The 23931-nt window shown below is 41.1% G+C and overlaps 1 protein-coding gene across 2 annotated transcripts in view; it reads left to right on the forward strand.

The window, feature by feature from the left end:
- LOC126237008 (gastrula zinc finger protein xFG20-1-like) overlaps nt 1-3911 on the forward strand; it is a 76073-nt gene extending 72162 nt beyond the window's left edge. For both annotated transcript variants that reach the window (XM_049946735.1, XM_049946734.1), the window contains one exon: nt 2317-3911. In XM_049946735.1, the coding sequence (XP_049802692.1) occupies nt 2317-3204 (888 nt within the window). In that variant the 3' untranslated portion in view covers nt 3205-3911. The remainder of the gene's footprint in view (nt 1-2316) is intronic.
- Nucleotides 3912-23931: the final 20020 nt, after the last annotated feature.

The raw sequence follows: 23931 nt of genomic DNA on the forward strand, positions 1-23931 counted from the left end.
ACTTGATCCTCTACTGCCTTTACTATTTCATCTCTGAAAGCTACCCATTCTTCTTCTATTGTATTTCTTTCCCCCGTTCTTGTCAATCGTTCCCTAATGCTCTCCCTGAAACACTCTACAAACTCCGGTTTTGTCAGTTTATCCAGGTGCCATCTCGTTAAATTCCCACCTTTTTGCAGTTTCATCAGTTTTAATCTACAGTTGATAACCAATAGATTGAGGTCAGAGTCCACATCTGCCCCTGGAAATGTCTTACAATTTAAAACCTGGTTCCGAAATCTCTGTCTTACCATTAAATAATCTATCTGAAACCTTCCAGTATCTCCAGGCTTCTTCCATGTATACAGCCTTCTTTCGTGATTGTTGAACCAAGTGTTAGCTATGATTAAGTTATGCTCTGTGCAATATTCTACCAGGCGGCTTCCTCTTTCATTCCTTACCCCCATTCCATATTCACCTACTACGTTTCCTTCGCTTCCTTTTCCTACTATCGAATTCCAGTCACCCATGACAATTAAATTTTTGTCTCCCTTCACTATCTGAATAATTTCTTTTATCTCATCATACATTTCATCAATCTCTTCGTTATCTGCAGAGCTAGTTTGCATATAAACTTGTACTGCTGTGGTAGGCGTGGGCTTCGTGTCAATCTTGGCCACAAGAATGCATTCACTATGCTGTTTGTGGTAGTTTACCTGCACATATTTAAAAAAAAATAAAATAGGTATGTTATTCACATCAAGAACTTTTTTGTACCTCTCCCAAAATGATGATGCCCTGCCTACCATCAAACATTCTGGCTCATCTTCATTATCTTATTAAATCACTCCAACTCTTGCACCACAAATCATACCCATGTCAAAGAACTAAGTACAAAAATCTATACCATGCAGCACCCCACCTCTCCCTCCTGCCCCCTCCTCCTCCCCCCTCTAGCGTTCAGCCATGTCATATGGCTAGTTCACTATCAATTATGGCATGATTTGTTATGTGTACTTGACCACAAATCAAATGTGCACCACCAAATTGTGTCTAAGGGCATCTCAGTTATACAGTGGTGGGCCATGTTGCACAGTACAACTTTATCAACTTCCGTGAATGCTTCACCTGTGCCACTTGTATCATTCCACATCATCCCATATTTTCAGATCACAAAAGTGGAAGCTGACTTTCCAACAGATCTCATGGTCCATCTGTGCTTCTGTAATCAGTCCCCTGCCCCTTCTTCCTCCCCCCTCCTCTCTCTCTCTCTCTCTCTCTCTCTCTCTCTCTCTCTCTCTCTCTCTCTCTCTCCAGACTAACAGTAACAATGCAGTTCTCTACTGCAAGTCTTGTATTTTAGATTTTCTTGGGTTGGGAGCTTTATAGTTTTCAGGGCACATGCTTCAACAGCCACAAAAACCTTGAAGCAGATAGTAACTTCTTGTGCTATCTTGAGCAAAACTAAAGGTATATAATGGAATTTTAGATGTATTGATCTGTGAGGAACTTGAGATCTTAAATATCAGAAAGATAGATGACAAGAAAGTAGTGTGTTGTAAGCAAAATATCTTGAGGAAGATCCTTGCCCAGTGTGATGGCTTCAGAAAATGGAAGAACCAAAAATATTGGGAACATATTCCAGAAAATGAAGACAAATGGAGTTCAATGGGGAGTATGTGCTCACATGCATGAACATCTTTGAGCCAAGTGTATGCTCTGAAGGCCTGTGGATCTGTCTGCTTAGTATTCCCAGGAACTAGTGATTGGATAAAATCATAGAAACACAAAAATGTATTTACTGCAGCAAATTGCGACGTCATCACATTATCCGTAAGTGCTGTGAAGTAAGGATCTCAGCTGCCACCCTGGAGTCTTCTTTGCTGCCCTTCTCCTCCCACCCTCCCTTGCTTTTGCGTTTTTGTGAGCAACATTCTAGTGCAGTTTTCAAGGTTTCTCCTCTGCTCTGCTGCCCCTATGTTTCCTAAGCTCTAACCTCTCCCCTTCTCATTTCTTCCACATCAACCATTCTTCCATCCCAGTCCGGCTACAGTGCAAGAGAGAGAGAGAGAGAGAGAGAGAGAGAGAGAGAGAGAGAGAAAGGGGGGGGGGGAGGCATGTTCATGTTTTATGCAACTGTGCTTGATTTCAAGAACAACAGAAGTGCAAAGTGCTGGCCTGTATTACCACATCATCACTGTTTCAGATTTGTTCTGAAAAATCTTTGCCGTATTTATAAGCAGTCCTGTTACTGTCTAGTAAAATTATTAAGTGGACACTTTTGACGCTCGTCTGATTGTGCAATGAAAACATTAATAGATCTTTTTTCTCTTTCAGGAAAAACACATTGTCACAAATGGTGTATTGGCTGCAAATGTTAAAGAAGGATGCAGTGTATTAGAAAAGCACCACACTTGGAGCAAAGAGACACAGCTGGTCAAGAAGCAACAAAATAATGACTATATCATTCTGGCGAACAGTCACATTCAATCTGCATTGTCGCATGATGTTATGGTAGATTCTTCTCCCATACTTTGGATAACGGGAGAAGTTGAAAAATCACAGACAAAGGATACAGGTCTAGAATCTTTGCATATGCCACAGATAGTTAGTTTATGTGATACAAAGCTACAAGAAACTGTTACAAGAAGTTATCCATTGAAATATAGTCCAGTTAATAAAACTATGGGTAATGATGAAATTTTTTATGAAGAAATATGCAAGGATGAAAAAGATACTAATTTTGTAAATCAAAGTAAGCCTGCTAACACTACTGCTACTAAAATGTATAGCACCAAGCTAAAAAACACACACAATATATCCCATATTAAAGAATGTCCTTCCTCTAAATCATCAGATATGTTAAATATAGTTATGTCATCTCAGTCACAATCTGAAGCTTCTAAGAACCCAGGAGTATTTCATGAAAACAATGATCCATTCACACTGAATATTCCAATAGTATTTAACACTAGTGCTGAATCTGTGTATCTTCCTAATGATAAACAAAATATTTTAACAAGCTGTAAGTCAGAAAATCCTGATTTAGGAAATAAGTCAGGTGTGTATATTGGTAATACTTGTGGTGCTGCAGTTTCAAAGTCAAAATTTACTCAAGAAATTGATTCAGGAACTCGTGAAGCATCAAAATGTATGTCTCCTCCACAGCAAATGTTAACTTTGAATGAAGAATCTCTTAATCTGTTTTATGACACAGATATATAAAGTATAGTGTCTTTTTATTTGTTATGATAACTACATGTTTTTATCACTTACATGTTCAGAAATATGTGTGACAGTGTTCTCTTGCATTGTTTAGGAATAAAGAGCATTCATAGTAAGTACCATTGAATATGTTGCTGGTTTACTTTTTGAAAAACAACACTTTAAGTAATGCTATTTATTTGGGACTGTGTTATGTTGAATGTCTATGGGTAGGAACAGTTGTAAACATTTAAGAGAAAAAAAAATAGATGTGTAATTCACAAGTAATTTGGTTGTGGTGGTGATATAAATATTTATCTGGAAGCTATCTCATGTTGTAATTATTCCTATTGCATGTTGGGAAAATTGTCATTCTTTCCAGTATGGATTGTGGCTCTTTTTCCATTTGATATGAGGGGGTATGGATTTGTACACTCAGCTGACTTCACACACTACTTGTCAGGACTATGGAGACACTGGCTCAGTGAGGTACAGAAATACGCAAATGCTTATCTGTCACAACTGTGTCTGACAATCTAGTACTGAATAATTTCGATTTGTCAAGACTCCATTTTGAGCCAGAAAAGACATATTTCGCATCGAAACCACACAAGTTAAAAACACTTTTGTCCAAGCAGGCAGCCAGTGACATGACTCTACTTTCAATGTGTGTGTGGAGGTACTTGCCACAAGCGTATGTTGAGACATAGTATATAGCATTCCAAGACAGTGCCAGCTCATAAACATCCCCCCCTCCCCCCCCCCCCCCCCCCACACACACACACACACAGAAGGTGAGCTCCGGACAACCACTCGGGCATTATGAATCGGTTTCTCCAGTTGCAGCATCAGAAGGCATTGCAACATTTATTGTCATGATTGGTACTGAAGACAGGCCTTTAAAATCACAATGTGATACATGACATGCTGTAGACACAAGACAAATTACTAAAAGTAGCAATAACGCAATACTGACAGTTAAATATGTATTAACATTAGTTGAAGATTTGACAGATTTAATCCAATTCGTTGCTTGCTTGAAGTTAAAACATTGTTAGTAGTCATTACATTTTCTTATACAGATGGCATATCAAACAGATCTCATGAAAAATCACAATTAACCATTACCATTTGAGTATTAAAGGTACTTCATGTGTACCAGATATTATAAATGTTACGGTGATATTTAGAATCGAATTGAAAGAGTAAATTATACTAAAATGTAGACTATCACGGCCGGAAATATCATGTCCATTATAATTATCCGGGCTGTTATGCCGTGGTCGGTTGATGAATTCTGTGTCAATTCCCAATGTTTGGTCTCCGACTGCGGGAGACATCTTCATGGGGGTCCATAGCTCGATGGAAGGTCCAACACACCCACTGGCTCGCTACTGACAGCCGCTAAATTCTGTGTTCGCGTGACCCGCACTGCGGCGTGAAGTCACGTGGTTTGGAAACGTCAGTGCAATTGGCCACTGTCCGTCGCCGTCGATCGCCGTTGCCATCACCCAGTAGTGGATGGGTGGTACACATCTTCTTTAACACCGGCATCCATATACCGTTTAATTTCACGCCCTCCTCCTTTCGATTGAAATTATTAGGGTGTTTAGCGATTTCGATTGCCTCCCTGTAGAGCCTTTCGTAATATCCGCTTGTGGCCGCTAGTACTTGTGTCTCCTCGAAACGAATATTGTGGTTCCCTGGCTGGAAAGCATGCAATTTCAGTCAAAAGGAGGAGAGCATGAAATTAAACGGTATATGGATGCTGGTATTAAAGAAGATGTGTACCACCCGTCCACTACTGGGTGATGGCAACGGCGATCGATGGCGACGGACAGCGACCAATTCCACTGACGTTTTCAAAACACGTGACGTCACGCCGCGGCGCGGGAGCGCGCGGACACGGAATTTAGCGGCGGTCAGTAGTGAGCCAGTGGGTGTGTTGGACCTTCCATCGAGCTGTGGACCCCTTGAAGATGTTTCCCGCAGTCGGAGACGAAACGTTGGGAATTGACACAGAATTCATCAACCGACCACGGCATAACAGCCCAGATAATTATAATGGACAGAGTAAATTATACCTTCAGACCATTGTTTAAGAAATTGTTGATACAGGTGCATTAAATTCCTAGGGCAATTATCTCTCAGAGGATTGTTGTTGTTGTTGTGGTCTTCAGTCCTGAGACTGGTTTGATGCAGCTCTCCATGCTACTCTATCCTGTGCAAGCTTCTTCATCTCCCAGTACCTACTGCAACCTACATCCTTCTGAATCTGCTTAGTGTATGCATCTCTTGGTCTCCCTCTACGATTTTTACCCTCCACGCTGCCCTCCAATACTAAATTGGTGATCCCTTGATGCCTCAGAACATGTCCTACCAACTGATCCCTTCTTCTGGTCAAGTTGTGCCACAAACTCCTCTTCTCCCCAATCCTGTTCAGTACCTCCTCATTAGTTATGTGATCTACCCATCTAATCTTCAGCATTCTTCTGTAGCACCACATTTCGAAAGCTTCTATTCTCTTCTTGTCCAAACTATTTATCGTCCATGTTTCACTTCCATACATGGCTACACTCCATACAAATACTTTCAGAAAAGACTTCCTGACACTTAAATCTATACTCGATGTTAACAAATCTCTCCTCTTCAGAAACGCCTTCCTTGCCATTGCCAGTCTACATTTTATATCCTCTCTACTTCGACCATCATCAGTTATTTTGCTCCCCAAATAGCAAAACTCCTTTACTACTTTAAGTGTCTCATTTCCTAATCTAATACCCTCAACCTCACCCGACTTAATTTGACTACATTCCATTATCCTCGTTTTGCTTTTGTTGATGTTCATCTTATATCCTCCCTTCAAGACACCATCCATTCCATTCAACTGCTCTTCCAAGTCCTTTGCTGTCTCTGACAGAATTACAATGTCATCGGCGAACCTCAAAGTTTTTATTTCTTCTCCATGGATTTTAATACCTACTCCGAATTTTTCTTTTGTTTCCTTTACTGCTTGCTCAATATACAGATTGAATAACATCGGGGAGAGGCTACAACCCTGTCTTACTCCCTTTCCAACCACTGCTTCCCTTTCATGTCCCTCGACTCTTATAACTGCCATCTGGTTTCTGTACAAATTGTAAATAGCCTTTCGCTCCCTGTATTTTACCCCTGCCACCTTTAGAATTTGAAAGAGAGTATTCCAGTCAACATTGTCAAAAGCTTTCTCTAAGTCTACAAATGCTAGAAACGTAGGTTTGCCTTTCCTTAATCTTTCTTCTAAGATAAGTCGTAAGGTCAGTATTGCCTCACGTGTCCCAGTATTTCTACGGAATCCAAACTGATCTTCCCCGAGGTCGGCTTCTACTAGTTTTTCCATTCGTCTGTAAAGAATTCGTGTTAGTATTTTGCAGCTGTGACTTATTAAACTGATAGTTCGGTAATTCTCACATCTGTCAACACCTGCTTTCTTTGGGATTGGAATTATTATATTCTTCTTGAAGTCTGAGGGTATTTCGCCTGTTTCATACATCTTGCTCACCAGATGGTAGAGTTTTGTCAGGACTGGCTCTCCCAAGGCCGTCAGTAGTTCCAATGGAATGTTGTCTACTCCGGGGGCCTTGTTTCGACTCAGGTCTTTCAGTGCTCTGTCAAACTCTTCACGCAGTATCGTATCTCCCATTTCATCTTCATCTACATCCTCTTCCATTTCCATAATATTGTCCTCAAGTACATCGCCCTTGTATAGACCCTCTATATACTCCTTCCACCTTTCTGCTTTCCCTTCTTTGCTTAGAACTGGGTTTCCATCTGAGCTCTTGATGTTCATACAAGTGATTCTCTTATCTCCAAAGGTCTCTTTAATTTTCCTGTAGGCAGTATCTATCTTACCCCTAGTAAGATAAGCCTCTACATCCTTACATTTGTCCTCTAGCCATCCCTGCTTAGCCATTTTGCACTTCCTGTCGATCTCATTTTTGAGACGTTTGTATTCCTTTTTGCCTGCTTCATTTACTGCATTTTTATATTTTCTCCTTTCATCAATTAAATTCAATATTTCTTCTGTTACCCAAGGATTTCTACTAGCCCTCGTCTTTTTACCTACTTGATCCTCTGCTGCCTTCACTACTTCATCCCTCAAAGCTACCCATTCTTCTTCTACTGTATTTCTTTCCCCCATTCTATTATTCATAAATAATTCTGTCTCTCAGCTGTACATGCTACTATCTAAGAATATTTCTGATTCTGAGCAAATTGACTTATGACTATGTTTACGTATATACAGATCATGCTCATTCAGAGATAAAAAATACCTACAGTAAATAATCATTTAGCTGATACATGACATGAATGCCAGCTTCTTGCCACATGACAGGGTATCAATCTTGTGCATTTCAAAACTATGTGTTGATGTAGGAATAACAATTAATTCATCTTCCATAAATAAAAAGTATATTTTAGCTAATTTGTAGTAAGCTGATAAATTATAAGAATTAACAGGGTAAATCATAGTAGATATTGCATCTAACTTCCATTCAATTAATAGTAGGATCTGTAAGAATTGATCTTGTTGCAATAGTACACTGCTTAAATAATCATAGAACTACTTTCTAGAGCTGTACGTAAAATAAAAGCATCAGTTCTAGCATTTGATAGACCGTCAGTAATTCTTAACAACAGAATATTGAAAATCTAACTGAGCACTCACAGCACCCAGTCCTTCTAACAACTCGCAAATTGTAGCATTCATCTCACCACGAATTATGTTGAAATCTGTAATGAATTGCTTCACAATATGTTCAATAAAAACTATGTGGCTAGTAATGGTTCTTTGGATATTCCTTAATATAATTATTTCATTAGAGACAATATTATGAAAAGGATATACTGCTACTCGCCATATAGTGGAAATGTTGAGTCGCAGTCAGGCACAACAAAAAGACTGCTAAACAAATTAACTTTTGTCCAAAAAACTTGCGCGTGCATGCACACACACACACACACACACACACACACACACACACACACACACACACACACACACACACACAGTCCTCACACATGACCTCTGTCTTTGGCTAGTCTCAGTAGAGGGAGGCTTCTTGGTCTAAAGCTTACTTGTTTAGCAGTCTTTTTGTTGTGGCTGTCTGCAACTCAATCTATCCTTTTCATAATACTGTCATTAATCCATCCTAGATTTTCCCTTTTTTTGTGTTTCATTAGAGAGGTTAATTGAATTTATACTGGACTGTTGTTCAAAAGTAAAATTTTGTCTTTAATGTGCAACAGATCATGGGTGGTTAAAGCACCAAACACACTACAAAAGGTAGTTCCTCCAAAATAAAACCAGGCATATTTGTGCATAATCCATATTTTGTGTGGTAAAAGGTTTCAAATAACAACTAGTATTTTGTTCATAACCAGCAAATGTGGCTTGTACCTCCATTTTGATAATGGTCCAGTTGTTACAAAACTATATCAGTATCTTTTTATGAGCAAATTAAATCAATTTGCTTCTTAACAAAATTCAGTTGTTGTTAAATCTCAAATTGTATTTAAGTACAAGTTTAGCATTATTTGTTGAAACTTCCATGTCTGATCATGGTTCAAACAAAACACCTGTTGTATGCAATACTGTTAATATAGCATTAATGGAACACATTGTCATTTCCAAAATTAGAATTGCAGTAAACATGGTTAATTAGTTCTAAACGCTAGAGTAAAACAGTGGGTGTAATACAAATTGTATCTAGTGGTGAACTGCAGAATAAGTTTCAGTTATATTTGCGTACTCTGTGTAATAGCTGCAATCTATATTTGCACAACACATTCACATAAGCATATGGTTGTGAAATAAACACATGCATTGCACTCACACTACACGTCTTCAAAGATTGTAGGGATGTAAGGAAGATTGCTTGGTGTATGTTGATGCCTTGGGATCGAAGTCTGGACTGCACTGCTTGTTGTCTGGATTTAGGAACAGCTATTCTGTCCCTCAGTCAGTCCTTGTCATCATCTTGCAATGCTATGGAAGTCTAGCCAGAAATGGCTTTACCCACGGTTGATACGAACAACAGTCAACGAAAAGGCAGATGGAGCTTAAGAGTGACTGGTGATAACAGTCCAATATCGGATATTGTTATTTGCGAAACTTCTTAAACTTTGTAACCTGAAGTATGAATTTAAAAAATGCCTTCAGTAACAAATTTCTGTGTTTTATTAAATATGCACGAACTTGTGAACTGAAGGCATTTTTTAATTTCAGTGTATTGAAAAAAGTCACATTTGCAGCTGCAAAATATGGATAAAATTTTTGACCTGACTCTTCTTCAACACTGTGTTGCTCAGACAGATGAGATCTCTGACTCGATACTGTGGTGCAACTGCTGGCAATTGTGTTGTTTCGCTTGCTGCAGAAAAGGTTGATGATTCTGCTGTTTCACTCCCATAACTCCTTGCTTGTGCATTAATTCCTTTATGTGTTCATTACCGATTCCAGTGGTCAGTCAGGCAAAACCCAAGGCTTAATGTGTCCTTCTTACAATTTCATATGGACTCAGACCAGTTGACATGGGAATTTTTGCACTGTAAGCATTTGCATTAGCTTACAAGTCTGTTTAAGCAATTCACCCACAAAATTTGTCTAAGCAATTCAGTCATGAAATTCGTTCTTGGTGACTGATTATCCTTAATGGTGACCCAAAATTTAGAATCCACTCTTTAACAAAAATGGTAGCTACTGTCTCATCTCTTTGATCAGGTAGTGGTATCATGAGAAGATATATGGAGAAATGATCTAACATGGTTAGTGTTAGTCTTAGATAACAGTCCAACAACATCCAAGCCTACTTTTTCGATTTGTTCACTAGTCTGTTTTAATTCTTGTAATGTTGCCTTAATTTTCCCAAATTATTCCATCTGTTACCACAATTACCTCATGAAACAAACTCAAAAAGTCAGATTTACAGCTGGACCATCAATATAACTCAGCTCCTTTAATGTATGTTGTGTTTTTACCAGTGTCAGTATAATAAAGAATTGCATTTTTCCATCATGACTTGTTCTCTCACATTTACTAGAATAACGAGCAGATTCCTTTATTGTACAGCAAGCATCTACTTCACCAAAATGTTGATCATTTTCCCATATTTTGCATTGTGGATCCTCTTGAGCTGCTCTTAACTCTGCCTCATGATTTCTTGTAATTCAAACACAAATGCTTCAGCTCATTGCACCAGCATTTACTTGTAGATACCAGGTTAGTGAATAACCTTAAATGGTCCCTTCCTCCAAATCAACCAACCAATAACCTTAAACTGGAACTCAGTCTCAAAGCCTACCTTATTAGTCTGGAACTTGGATTCTTTAAGCTCAGCAACCATTTAGGTGCAGCATGGTCTGTCATTGTGTCAAAAAACATCTATTATGTGTTATACAATAAACCAAAACACAAAGCTCCTTTTCTGTTTTGGTACAATATATTCTGCTTTGTTTAACTGTCTCGAAGCAAGTGATTTTGGGTGCTCATGGCCATCAATTTCTTGAGACAAAATAGCATCAACAGCAAAATTTGAAGCATTTGTTGAAAGAAGGAGGACTTGCTGAAGTTTGGATGGGCTAACACTGGAGCTATGGTTAGGGTGGCTTTAAGTTCTTCCATCTGTCAACCAATTAAATGTGACTTCCTTTTTATTTCCTTTTTTTGTTTCGGTAGCTGCATCATTCAATGCATAACTGGCTTTAAATGTCTTTAGAAATTCTCTAATCTTAATTACGTAGTTCAAGAAAATTCTTGACTGCTTCAGTTAATTTTGGATCAGGATAGACACCTTCACTAGTTATAATATGTCCAAGGCAAGTTCACTTGACTTTTTTGAGTGAGATTTGTCTATTGATAAAGACAGATCTGCACCTCTTATATGCTTGAAAACTGCTTGAAGTCTCTCAGTATGCTGCTTCATGTTTTCAGTGAAACTTATTACGTCTTTGACATATAAAATAGCTCTTATTGGTGTGAAACCTCATGAAACTGAATCCATCAGGTGCTCAGACGTAGTTGGCACATTTTGAAATCCAAGTGACACACCCAAGTACAGGGCTATTACAAATGATTGAAGCGATTTCATAAATTCACTGTAGCTCCATTCATTGACATATGGTCACGACACACTACAGATACGTAGAAAAACTCATAAAGTTTTGTTCGGCTGAAGCCGCACTTCAGGTTTCTGCCGCCAGAGCGCTCAAGAGCGCAGTGATACAAAATGGCGACAGGAGCCGAGAAAGCGTATGTCGTGCTTGAAATGCACTCACATCAGTCACTCATAACAGTGCAATGACACTTCAGGACGAAGTTCAACAAAGATCCACCAACTGCTAACTCCATTCGGCGATGGTATGCGCAGTTTAAAGCTTCTGGATGCCTCTGTAAGGGGAAATCAATGGGTTGGCCTGCAGTGAGCGAAGAAACGGTTGAACGCGTGCGGGCAAGTTTCACGCGTAGCCCGCGGAAGTCGACGAATAAAGCAAGCAGGGAGCTAAACGTACCACAGCCGACGGTTTGGAAAATCTTACGGAAAAGGCTAAAGCAGAAGCCTTACCGTTTACAATTGCTACAAGCCCTGACACCCAATGACAAATTCAAACGCTTTGAATTTTCGGCGCGGTTGCAACAGCTCATGGAAGAGGATGCGTTCAGTGCAAAACTTGCTTTCAGTGATGAAGCAACATTTTTCTTAATGGTGAAGTGAACAGACACAATGTGCAAATCTGGGCGGCAGAGAATCCTCACGCATTCGTGCAGCAAATTCGCAATTCACCACAAGTTAACGTGTTTTGTGCAATCTCACAGTTTAAAGTTTACGGCCCCTTTTTCTTCTGCGAAAAAAACGTTACAGGACACTTGTATCTGAACATGCTGGAAAATTGGCTCATGCCACAACTGGAGACCGACAGCGCCGACTTCATCTTTCAACAGGATGGTGCTCCACCGCACTTCCATCATGATGTTCGGCATTTCTTAAACAGGAGATTGGAAAACCGATGGATCGGTCGTGGTGGAGATCATGATCAGCAATTCATGTCATGGCCTCCATGCTCTCCCGACTTAACACCATGTGATTTCTTTCTGTGGGGTTATGTGAAAGATTCAGTGTTTAAACCTCCTCTACCAAGAAACGGGCCAGAACTGCGAGCTCGCATCAACCGTGCTTTGGAACTCATTGATGGGGACATGCTGCGCAGAGTGTGGGAGGAACTTGATTATCGGCTTGATGTCTGCCGAATCACTAAAAGGGCACATATCGAACATTTGTGAATGCCTAAAAAAACTTTTTGAGTTTTTGTATGTGTGTGCAAAGCATTGTGAAAATATCTCAAATAATAAAGTTATTGTAGAGCTGTGAAATCACTTCAATAATTTGTAATAACCCTGTATTTACATATTCCTCTTGCTGTAAAAAATGAAGTTTTCACTTGATAATCTGGATGCACTGTCAGCTGATGATATCCACTGTGTTAGATCACAAACCGAAAAAATTTGACATCTGCTCAAGTAATCTGGGGTTTTTACCAAGTTCGGTATGAGGTAAATGCCTAATGTGGTTACTGCATTCAGAACTCAGTAATCAATGCAAAAACAGAACTATGGTTCTCTAGAAACAAATTTATTTTTAACAATGACAGTTTGCTGAAGACCATGGTGGATCTGCCGGATCTCTTGGTTCTATAATTCCAACTTCCAGTTGTTTGTGAACTGTTTCCTCTACCAGCTCTCTTTGACTGAAAGATATTCTGTAAGGTTTCTGAGTCATCAGTGCTGCATTTCCAGTATGTATATGATGCTGTACCAAATGACTTACATATAAATTTGAACACACTCAGAAAAAAAAAATCCCCATACTCTGTTAAACAGGCACTAAAATCTTCTGCTATTCAACTGTCAAAGTTCTGTATTCTCTCAAATCATGTTCTTTAGTTCATTACTAATTTCTATACCACTATAGAAATCTGTATTTTTAACTGCAGGATTTGATACTTTGTTTGGAATCTGTATGACATTACTTTTACTTATGCCCAACACTTCTACATCTACATCTACATTTATACTCCACAAGCCACCAACGGTGTGTGGCGGAGGGCACTTTACGTGCCATTGTCATTACCTCTCTTTTCTGTTCCAGTAGTGTATGGTTCGCGGGAAGAACGACTGTCTGAAAGCCTCCGTGCGCGCTCGAATCTCTCTAATTTTAGATTCGTGATCTCCTTGGGAGGTATAAGTAGGGGGAAGCAATATATTCGATACCTCATCCAGAAACGCACCCTCTTGAAACCTGGCGAGCAAGCTACACCGCGATGCAGAGCGCCTCTCTTGCAGAGTCTGCCACTTGAGTTTGCTAAACATCTCCGTAACGCTATCACGGTTACCAAATAACCCTGTGACGAAACGCGCCGCTCTTCTTTGGATCTTCTCTATCTCCTCCGTCAACCCGATCTGGTACGGATCCCACACTGATGAGCAATGCTCAAGTATAGGTCAAACGAGTGTTTTGTAAGCCACCTCCTTTGTTAATGGACTACATTTTCTAAGGACTCTCCCAATGAATCTCAACCTGGTACCCGCTTTACCAACAATTAATTTTATATGATCATTCCACTTCAAATCGTTCCGCACGCATACTCCCAGATATTTTACAGAAGTGACTGCTACCAGTGTTTGTTCCGCTATCATATAATCATACAATAAAGGATCCTTCTTTCTATGTATTCGCAATACATTACATTTGTCTATGTTAAGGGTCAGTTGCCACTCCCTGCACCAAGTGCCTATCCGCTGCAGATCTTCCTGCATTTCGCTACTATTTTCTAATGCTGCAACTTCTCTGTATACTACAGCATGATCCGCGAAAAGTCGCATGGAACTTCCGACACTATCTACTAGGTCATTTATATATATTGTGAAAAGCAATGGTCCCATAACACTCCCCTGTGGCACGCCAGAGGTTACTTTGTCTGTAGACATCTCGCCATTGATAACAACATGCTGTGTTCTGTTTGCTAAAACTCTTCAATCCAGCCACACAGCTGGTCTGATATTCCGTAGGCTCTTACTTTGTTTATCAGGCGACAGTGCGGAACTGTATCGAACGCCTTCCGGAAGTCAAGGAAAATAGCATCTACCTGGGAGCCTGTATCTAATATTTTCTGGGTCTCATGAACAAATAAAGCGAGTTGGGTCTCACACGATCACTGTTTCCGGAATCCATGTTGATTCCTACAGAGTAGATTCTGGGTTTCCAAAAATGACATGATACTCGAGCAAAAAACATGTTCTAAAATTCTACAATAGAACGACGTCAGAGATATAGGTCTATAGTTTTGCGCATCTGCTCGACGACCCTTCTTTAAGACTGCGACTACCTGTGCTCTTTTCCAATCATTTGGAACACTCCGTTCCTCTAGAGACTTGCGGTACACGGCTGTTAGAAGGGGGCAAGTTCTTTCGCGTACTCTGTGTAGAATCGAATTGGTATCCCGTCAGGTCCAGTGGACTTTCCTCTGTTCAGTGATTCCAGTTGCTTTTCTATTCCTTGGACACTTATTTCGATGTCGGCCATTTTTTCGTTTGTGCGAGGATTTAGAGAAGGAACTGCAGTGTGGTCTTCCTCTGTGAAACAGCTTTGGAAAAAGGTGTTTAGTATTTCAGCTTTACGCGTGTCATCCTCTGTTTCAGTGCCATCATCATCCCCGAGTGTCTGGATATGCTGTTTCGAGTCACTTACTGATTTAACATAAGACCAGAACTTCCTAGGATTTTCTGTCAAGTCGGTACATAGAATTTTACTTTTGAATTCACCGAACACTTCACGCATAGCCCTCCTTACGCTAACTTTGACATTGTTTAGTTTCTGTTTGTCTGAGAGGTTTTGGCTGCGTTTAAACTTGGAGTGAAGCTCTCTTTGCTTTCGCAATAGTTTTCTAACTTTCTTGTTGAACAACGGTGGGTTTTTCCCGTCCCTCACAGTTTTACTCGGCACGTACCTGTCTAAAACGCAATTTACGATTGCCTTGAACTTTTTCCATAAACACTCAACATTGTCAGTGTCGGAACAGAAATTTTTGTTTTGATCTGTTAGGTAGTCTGAAATCTGCCTTCTATTACTATTGCTAAACAGATAAACCTTCCTCCCTTTTTTTTATATTCCTATTAACTTCCATATTCAGGGATGCTGCAACGGCCTTATGATCACTGATTCCCTGTTCTGCACTTACAGAGTCGAAAAGTTCGGGTCTGTTTGTTATCAGTAGGTCCAAGATGTTATCTCCACGAGTCGGTTCTCTGTTTAATTGCTCGAGGTAATTTTCGGATAGTGCACTCAGTATAATGTCATTCGATGCTCTGTCCCTACCACCCGTCCTAAACATCTGAGTGTCCCAGTCTATATCTGGTAAATTGAAATCTCCACCTAAGACTATAACATGCTGAGAAAATTTATGTGAAATGTATTCCAAATTTTCTCTTAGTTGTTCTGCCACTAATGCTGCTGAGTCGGGAGGTCAGTAAAAGGAGCCAATTATTAATCTAGCTCGGTCGTTGAGTGTAACCTCCACCCATAATAATTCACAGGAACTATCCACTTCTACTTCACTACAGGATGAACTCTACTAACAGCGACAAACACGCCACCAGCGGTTGCATGCAATCTATCCTTTCTAAACACTGTCTGTGCCTTTGTAAAAATTTCGGCAGAATTTATCTCTGGCTTCAGCCAGCTTTCTGTACCTATATCGATTTCAGCTTCGGTGCTTTCTATCAGCGCTTGAAGTTCCGGTACTTTACCAATGCAGCTTCGACAGTTTACAATTACAATACCGATTGCTGCTTGGTCCCCGCATGTCCTGACTTTGCCCCGCACCCTTTGAGGCTGTTGCCCTTTCTGTACTTGCCCGAGGCCATCTAACCTAAAAAACCGCCCAGTCCACGCCACACAACCCCTGATACCTGTGTAGCCGCTTGTTACGTGTAGTGGACTCCTGACCTATCCAATCCTTGTGACAATAAAACGTCTTTATTGCTCATGTTCACTATTGTTATTGAACTCTAAGCTATGTTCTGTCAGACCGTTGCTAAGCTATGTTCTGTCACAGCATTGCAGCCAGACCTGGCAACATAACAGCACATTTTGCCCAGTAATCCACATTTATCTGACCGCTCAATCAATAACAAAAGTTCCTTTTATGCATCAGGATGACTTGACTTTGACAAAGATTGATTTTCCTGCTCCCTGAGGAATTTGCTGAGGTTGATCAATTTGTACATAGACTCTGAGGATTTGAACTGATGTGTCAGTTGGGTGGTCCAATCCTGAGATGTCAGTATTGCTGCTGCTTTGAGTGTGATCTGAAGAATGATTTTCTGCGTTATAGTTACTGCATGCTAGCCTGATCTTTCTTTCTGTTGCAATTAGCTCTGCCCTGTTAGCAGACAAGAAATCAAGTCCAAATACATTCTCGTAGCATGTTTCATAGTTTAAAGCTATTTCCACCATTGCTGTGTATTTATCTTGGCCTAAACATAATTCTGTGTCAACCTCTCCATGGTTACATAACTTCCTGCCATTTAACCCATGCACCTATAACTGTGGGAGTCATAATCTGTTCCTTTTGTCAGTGCAACATAACATTAGGGACATCTGTGATCCTGTGTCAGTAAGTTGCTTAATTTGTTGTCCACAATATACAGCATCTATCACAAAGTCATTTTCAACCTGATTTTCTGGGGAGCTAACAGGAATCACTGTCTTGGGCAGGGGCAGATTGTGTGGTGTCACTTATGCCCCTGTACTTGTTTAATGATCTACCGAGTTTTCTATTGCTCGCATTATCTTTTCTTTTACTGTCGCAATCCCTCAAAATGTGACTCTGTATCCCACAATTGTAGCAAATTCTGTTCTTCTTACAGAACTTAAGCTTATTATCAGGCTTCTTCGATCTGTAACATTCTACATTGGCATTGAACCTGCGACACTCTTCTTTTCACGTATCATTTGTCTGTCTTAATGCTTACTCAAAGCCAACAGCTGCTTTGATTGCTTCCTGAAAGGTCTTACATTGCAGCTTGCACCAGTTGGACTGCTTTGCTTACTTCCTGTCTGTGCAACCTGGGAATGAATGTGTCTAAAGCTCTCTGATGGGCTTCAAACAACTGAATGTGATTCTCATTCTTGTCTTCTACCAACTTGTATGTTTGAGCATTAATGTTCAAAATTCTGTCAGCAAACTGCTTGATAGTTTGATCTCATTGCATATACAGACTATGAAGTTGCTCTCTGTAGGATTTGATACCATTCTTACATTTGAATTTCTGGACGACAGTCATTTTGAACTCATTGTAATCTTCTGATTTTACGCAAGTTGATTCTGCACTAATTAAATATGTATGGCTCCCTTAATTCTTAATTCAGCAACTGCTAATCTATCTGAGTCAATCCATGAACCCAGCAAGGTAGCGTCTTTGAGTTTCTGAAAAACATACTTTTGTGTCTTCCTCAGGTTTCCCACTAAACAATGGTACTGATAGCAATAATGAGAAATACTTTATGGGGCCAGCACTGCAAGAGCTATCATCTAACATATCACATGGAGGCTGTGCTCACTTTTGTCTGGTTTTAGCCACTCAATTGCATTTTACAAACCACTCGTTACAGTTTGGACATTGGCTGTATTAACATATTTCAAAGAAACTACTCAAGTACAGAAAAAAGTTGTACAAATCTGTCAGTGCCTTTCATATTCTAGCCAAATTTGAGTAGACTGACCTTAATTCCAGCATTGGATGACCCCTTGGCGGCAGATGATGTCCATGCTACAGCTGCTGCTGATTCGCCATGGAGATATGGTAGGAATTTGGAAATTGTTGGTAGTTCACACATTGTTGCACCGCCTCAGGACAGTATGATTTCTATAACTGATCCTTGGCTGAGACCTCCCGTTCCGTGAGATACAGAAATACACAATCACTGAGTTATTAACTTTCACTGCCACACACTCATGCTATGGCCACCCAAACCACGTGCCTCCATGACCACCATCTGTTCGTCATATGGCATATTATGAAAAGGAAAGTTGCTATTAGCCGTATAACGGAGATGCTGAGTCGCAGATAGGCACAACAAAATAAGGCATTCGTCAACAATAGGTGTACACACACACACACACACACACACACACACACACACAGAGTCTCAGGCAACTGAAGCCACACTGCGAGCAGCAGCGCCAGTGCATGATAGGAAGTGGTGACTGGGTGGAGGTAAGGAGGGGGCTGGGGCGGGGATGGGGAGGGGTAGTATGGTGAGGATGGCAGACAGAAGTGCTGCATGTTGGGCAGTGGGCAGGGGAAAGGTGGGGAGGAGTGAGGGGGGTGCAAGTAGCGGAAAAGGAGAGAAGTGAAAAGACTGAGTGTGATGGTGGAATGACAGCTGTGTAGTGCTGAAATGGGAACAGAGAAGGGGCTGGATGAGTGAGGACAGTGACTAATGAAGGTTGAGGCCAGAAGGGTTACGGGAATGCAGTAATGTTTTTTGGCGATGCAGTGTTCATACAGAGAGCATCCCCCACAGTGTGGAGCACTGTGAGGGAGGCATGAAGTGTGGGATAGGTGAGATTGCTCAGTGATGGAGAAGTCTTCCACGTACATTGTCATTTGCAGCACAGTAGTATCAAGAGGTGATGTATGCTATATGACGTATAGATGGTGGTCATGGAGTCAGATGGTTTGGGTGGCCATAGCACGAGTGTGTGGCAATGTCCAAGGTCAGAAGAATGGTTTGTATGTTGCCAGGGCCAGATGGTGCTGGTGTGAGATCCACCAGAGGCAAGTGTGGAGCTGTGATTGCGAGGATACCCCGTTGGCAGAAAGATGAAAGGTGAGAATGGCAGTATCACTGCTGTGTAGTAATTGGCTGATCTTTTGGAAGTGACGTGAGATGGAGCCATCTGTGGTCTGGCAGTCTGCGTGCTGATCGTCAGTGAGGAGTTCATTGTCCATGAGCTTGATGTTGAGTTCTTTGAGGAGGAAGTCGTGGATGTCCACAATTTTAAGGCTGACGGTATGGTGCTGGTTGTGGGAGGGTCAGCTAGTGTAGTGAAGCGGAGAGCTTGGCAAGTGTTGTGTCTGGTGAGGTATCTTGTACTGTACACACAGGTTTGAGTTGGCACTGTTGTAGGTTTCCAATTTTAATAATATGTGGGAGGTAAGATTGTCTCTTCAAAGCACCTTGTAGGGACCTAAGTACATTTGTACCATATCATCTTGTAACATTTTGAAGTCACAATCTTTAAGTGGTTTATGTAGAAAGCCTTTAGGCACCGAGTACAGAAAGGGCAGAGGTATGCATATGCGAGCAATGGGTTGCCTGATGCGAGAAACTAGGTTGTGGAGGTCTGGGAGCATTATTGGTGGTTCATGGAGTACAAAGTCCACCAGCAGGGACAGTGTTTCCCAATATAGTATTTCAGCCAGTGAGTCTCCTAGGTCATGTTTTTGTGCTGTGCAGACTCCCAGATGTACCCATGGTAGTGCCTCAGTCCATAGTCCTCTGTGGTACATGAGGGCCCTTTAACATGCAGTGCATGACAAGGCCTCGCTTTGGTACACTGTGATTTGGAAGCGCCTAGTGCATGTCATATTTCACAGTACTAGGAAGAGGGCAGACTTGAACTGCTGGTCCTGGTTCAGTTGTGGAACAGCTGAAGCATGAGATCCACAGTTCAATAAATGCTTTGGCAGTAGGTTCAGCTGTTGTCTGTTTTAAGTTGTGTTGCTTTAATCCGTTACATGACATGATCAGTCGCCAAGAGAATGCAGCAAGAGCTATTGGAGATGGGTAGGTGGTTGCTGAGGTCAATATATACATGCTGAAAACACCCTTTTGGGATTTGAAAGTGACATGGGGCAGTTGTGCATGACGGGAAACTTTGCTCTTTTGATATGTGACACAAACACACAAGCCCAAAGTTTATTGTCTTTCTTCACATTAGGTTTTGTAAACAGGTCTATCACCAGGCAAGTGGTTGGACAAATGCCAGGATGTGGTAAATTAAGGAGTTATTCGAAGATAAGATGCCTCAGCAAAATTGTCAAGATGCAAGGGTGCATGTCGGATTTTGTGAAAATGTTGGAGTATCTGGCGGGTTGCATCAAGGCACGTCAAAGTTTGATTCTTAGGTTCGTGGGCAGGTCAGGAATGAGGGCTTGTATTTGTTCATCTTGTTGTTGTACCTCAGCAAACTGTTCATAATTGAAGTGAGATGATAAGGCACTAACGCACAAGAAATAGTCTGCCATAATGTTCTCCACACCTTTCACATTGCGGACATCTGTGATAAACTGAGCATTGTAGTCTAAGTGCCGACTCCGTCAGAGGAAAGGGTTTTTAGCTAGGTTTTGAATAGAATTGGCAAGTAAATGATAATTAGTATAAATAACTATGTGTCTTACCTCAAATAGTGCACTGCTTCATAGACTGGTAGTAGTTCCCTGTTACATGCTTATGCCTTGTGATAGTGTGAGTTTGTGTAAGCAAAAATGGCGTGGCTGCTGAATGTCCTTCACTTCATGTTGCAGCACAGTCCCAATAACTGAGTCGATGTTATGATCACGAGTTGATGGACAGAGTAAGGCAGTCTTTGCATTCAAAAGCAGATTGCATCTTGTTCATCCATGTGAGTTTTCATTTACCAGTGGTATTACTACTGGCGAGGACTTGGGTTAGCAGTTCGTGTAGAAAGGTTGCCTGTGGAAGGTGTCTTCTGTAGAGGTTTATCATGCCTGAGAACTAACACAGCTCTTGATAGTCTTGTGGTGGTGGCAGTTACTAAATAGTCTCTACATGTTCTGGTGTGAGACAGATACCCGCAGCATTTCCAAGGAAGATGACTTTGAATTGAAGTTGGAATTTGTCTTCATTGTTCATGACACTGTTGTGAGAGAGGTTGTTGAGAACTTGTTTGAATTGCATGTTGTGGGAGGCATTGTCTGATGAGAAAATTAAGGTATCATCAAGATAGGCATAACAGAATGGGACATGGAACAGTAAACCATCAAAAAACTTTGCCACATTTGTGCCATATTTTTAATCCGCATGGCACAAACATAAACTCGATAAACCAGAATGACATCGTAATGGCTGTTCTGTGATTAACATCTGTTCACATCTTACAGTCAATGACACAGAAAACAGAAACGTTCAGTAAATAATGGGTGAAGTTGTGAATATTTGGTACCACGTGCCTGTCCACAATGGTATAAGCATTAAAGATTCTGTATTACTGCACAACTTTGGGGATTTGTTTTCATGGTTGAAGCCCAGGAATTGTTGGATGAGCAAACAATTGCAGCTTCTAAGATTTCATCTGTGGCTGCTTTGGCAGCCCTAAGTAGATCTGGCAGCGGTCGACATGGTCTGTGAAGTACAGGGGAGCTGAGCATGGTGATAGTCTTATGAACTGTTCCATTCTTAATGCCACACTGTATGAATAATTCGTGGGTGGAAATGTTTGGAGACACAGTAGTTACTGGGTGGGCAGGCGGCACAGTACTATCCTTTATAGTGGTAGATGGAGGCGGCGCTGTGAGCACAGCCCTAGATGGTGGTAGAGGTGCTGAGTCGGCATAGTGTAGAGATGTCAGTGAGATGGTGACAACGGGGGTAGGCAGTTGATGTAGCTGATCAAGATGGTGCCATGTTGCCTGAGTTACCACTTGAGGTCTTGAATTCTGTGTTGCATGATGCTGTTGTCATGTTGTAAGTAAAAGTTTGTTTCACCTGTGTTCAAACAGAGTCACTGAATGCATTGAATATGGTTGATGGTGTGGAGGTACTCCTGGAGGAGCCAATGACCGTCGGATATGTCTATGAAAGGTGGGGGTAAGTTAGCACGACCCCAGACAGGTCTGGAACCAGATGGAAGTGACTGAGAAAGTCTGTGCTGATAACTGGTTTGGCTACATTAGACTTCGATCGTCGTATAATTTGCTGCATGGAGTTGTATGGGTGCATCGGCTGTACTTCGACAAGGCAAAGAGGGCGCGAAGTACTGACATATGAGCTGGTGTTATTGCTGTATAGACAACCACTGATGTGATAATGTACAAAGGGCAATGTGGTTCATCATCATTGTTGTGAGTGTCCAGGCGACTTAGGTATACTGTATGGTCCAATGCACCTCCTGAATCGTGAGTCCATAAGTGAAGTTTGGGAAATTGCTTGGTGGAAAATAGTTGTGAGGGGAATGGGCATGTTGTGTATGGTACCTGCAAAATCGGTTTTGCCATGGGCGTGGCATGGGCAGCAGAATTCTGCATGCAGTGCAGTTGATGGGTGTTCTGCACAGGCGTGATGCAGATGGTGGTGTTCTTTGCAGGCATGAGTATGGTGCTGATGGTGGGTAAGCTGGGGTTTGTCGTCACTGTGCCAAGATCATCGCTCTGACGTAGTGCGGTGATGCCAGAATCAGCAGAAAATGTTGTGTATGGTACCTGCAAAATCGGTTTTGCCATGGGCGTGGCATGGGCAGCAGAATTCTGCATGCAGTGCAGTTGATGGGTGTTCTGCACAGGCGTGATGCAGATGGTGGTGTTCTTTGCAGGCATGAGTATGGTGCTGATGGTGGGTAAGCTGGGGTTTGTCGTCACTGTGCCAAGATCATCGCTCTGACGTAGTGCGGTGATGCCAGAATCAGCAGAAGCAGGCGAGGACGGCTCAGCATGTGTTAGGCCAGACGTCAGTTTTGCTGCTGTTGTAGTTGCAAGTCACACTCACTGCCATTGTTGTCGACATCATTTATGTATTGCCTGTGCTGTACGATAGAATATATTCAATCAGTGAGTTGAAGGTGGGCTCACAAAGGTTCACGCTCATGAGTGACAATGGCCAGTTGGACTTCACAACCTACAAGGCCCAAAGCGTACAGTTAGGCATGAGGTGGAGATCAATCTGTGTGTGGAGGTGATGCCATAATTGTGATGGAGTCTTGTTACTTGAAACTTCATTGTAAATGAATTTGTTTCCCTTAGCAGTGAATGAAACAGGTAAGTAAAGCAGCTTTCACAGTCTCATGTTTGCTTTCTGTCAAAGGGGCTAGGACAATACTTACTGTATGCACAAGTTCATCCAATTGGCTAAGCAGAGTGATGTACTTCGCAAAATCACATAAAAATCAATCTACCTCTCAAATGTTATTGTTCAGGATCGTTGGAACGGCTGCAGTAAAAAACTTCATGTGTTATGTATTAAATCCCACATCTTTCACCAGAAACACACAGATTGTCAGTTGAAAAGCTGCAAAAAGCGTCGGAATTATAATGGAAAAGGACATGTTGTAACATCATTAAAATCTTATTACTTGGGAGACCTAAGTTACTTCGTTTAAAAGAAAACTGCAATAATGATCTTACTCTCTAATAAGATTGTTACTGGATCACCATAAAGTCTGTCTCGCTGAAGGTGAGTAAAACGTTTTATTTATATTTTTCATCTTTGAGTATTTTGCGTGTTACTGTCATCAATATCTTGTAAAAGTTGAATAATATATAATGATATATATAACAATAAAGAAAACATTTAAAACATGTAGATTTGCATACAAATATACAATGAAAGTTCCGAACATCATAGTTACTAGCTTACCTCACAGATACGACCTGCAAGACAATTCCATCGTAAATCTGGAGCTTGCAGAAGT

The sequence above is a fragment of the Schistocerca nitens genome, chromosome 2 (assembly GCF_023898315.1).
Source record: "Schistocerca nitens isolate TAMUIC-IGC-003100 chromosome 2, iqSchNite1.1, whole genome shotgun sequence".
In the NCBI taxonomy this organism is placed as follows: Eukaryota; Metazoa; Arthropoda; class Insecta; order Orthoptera; family Acrididae; genus Schistocerca; species Schistocerca nitens.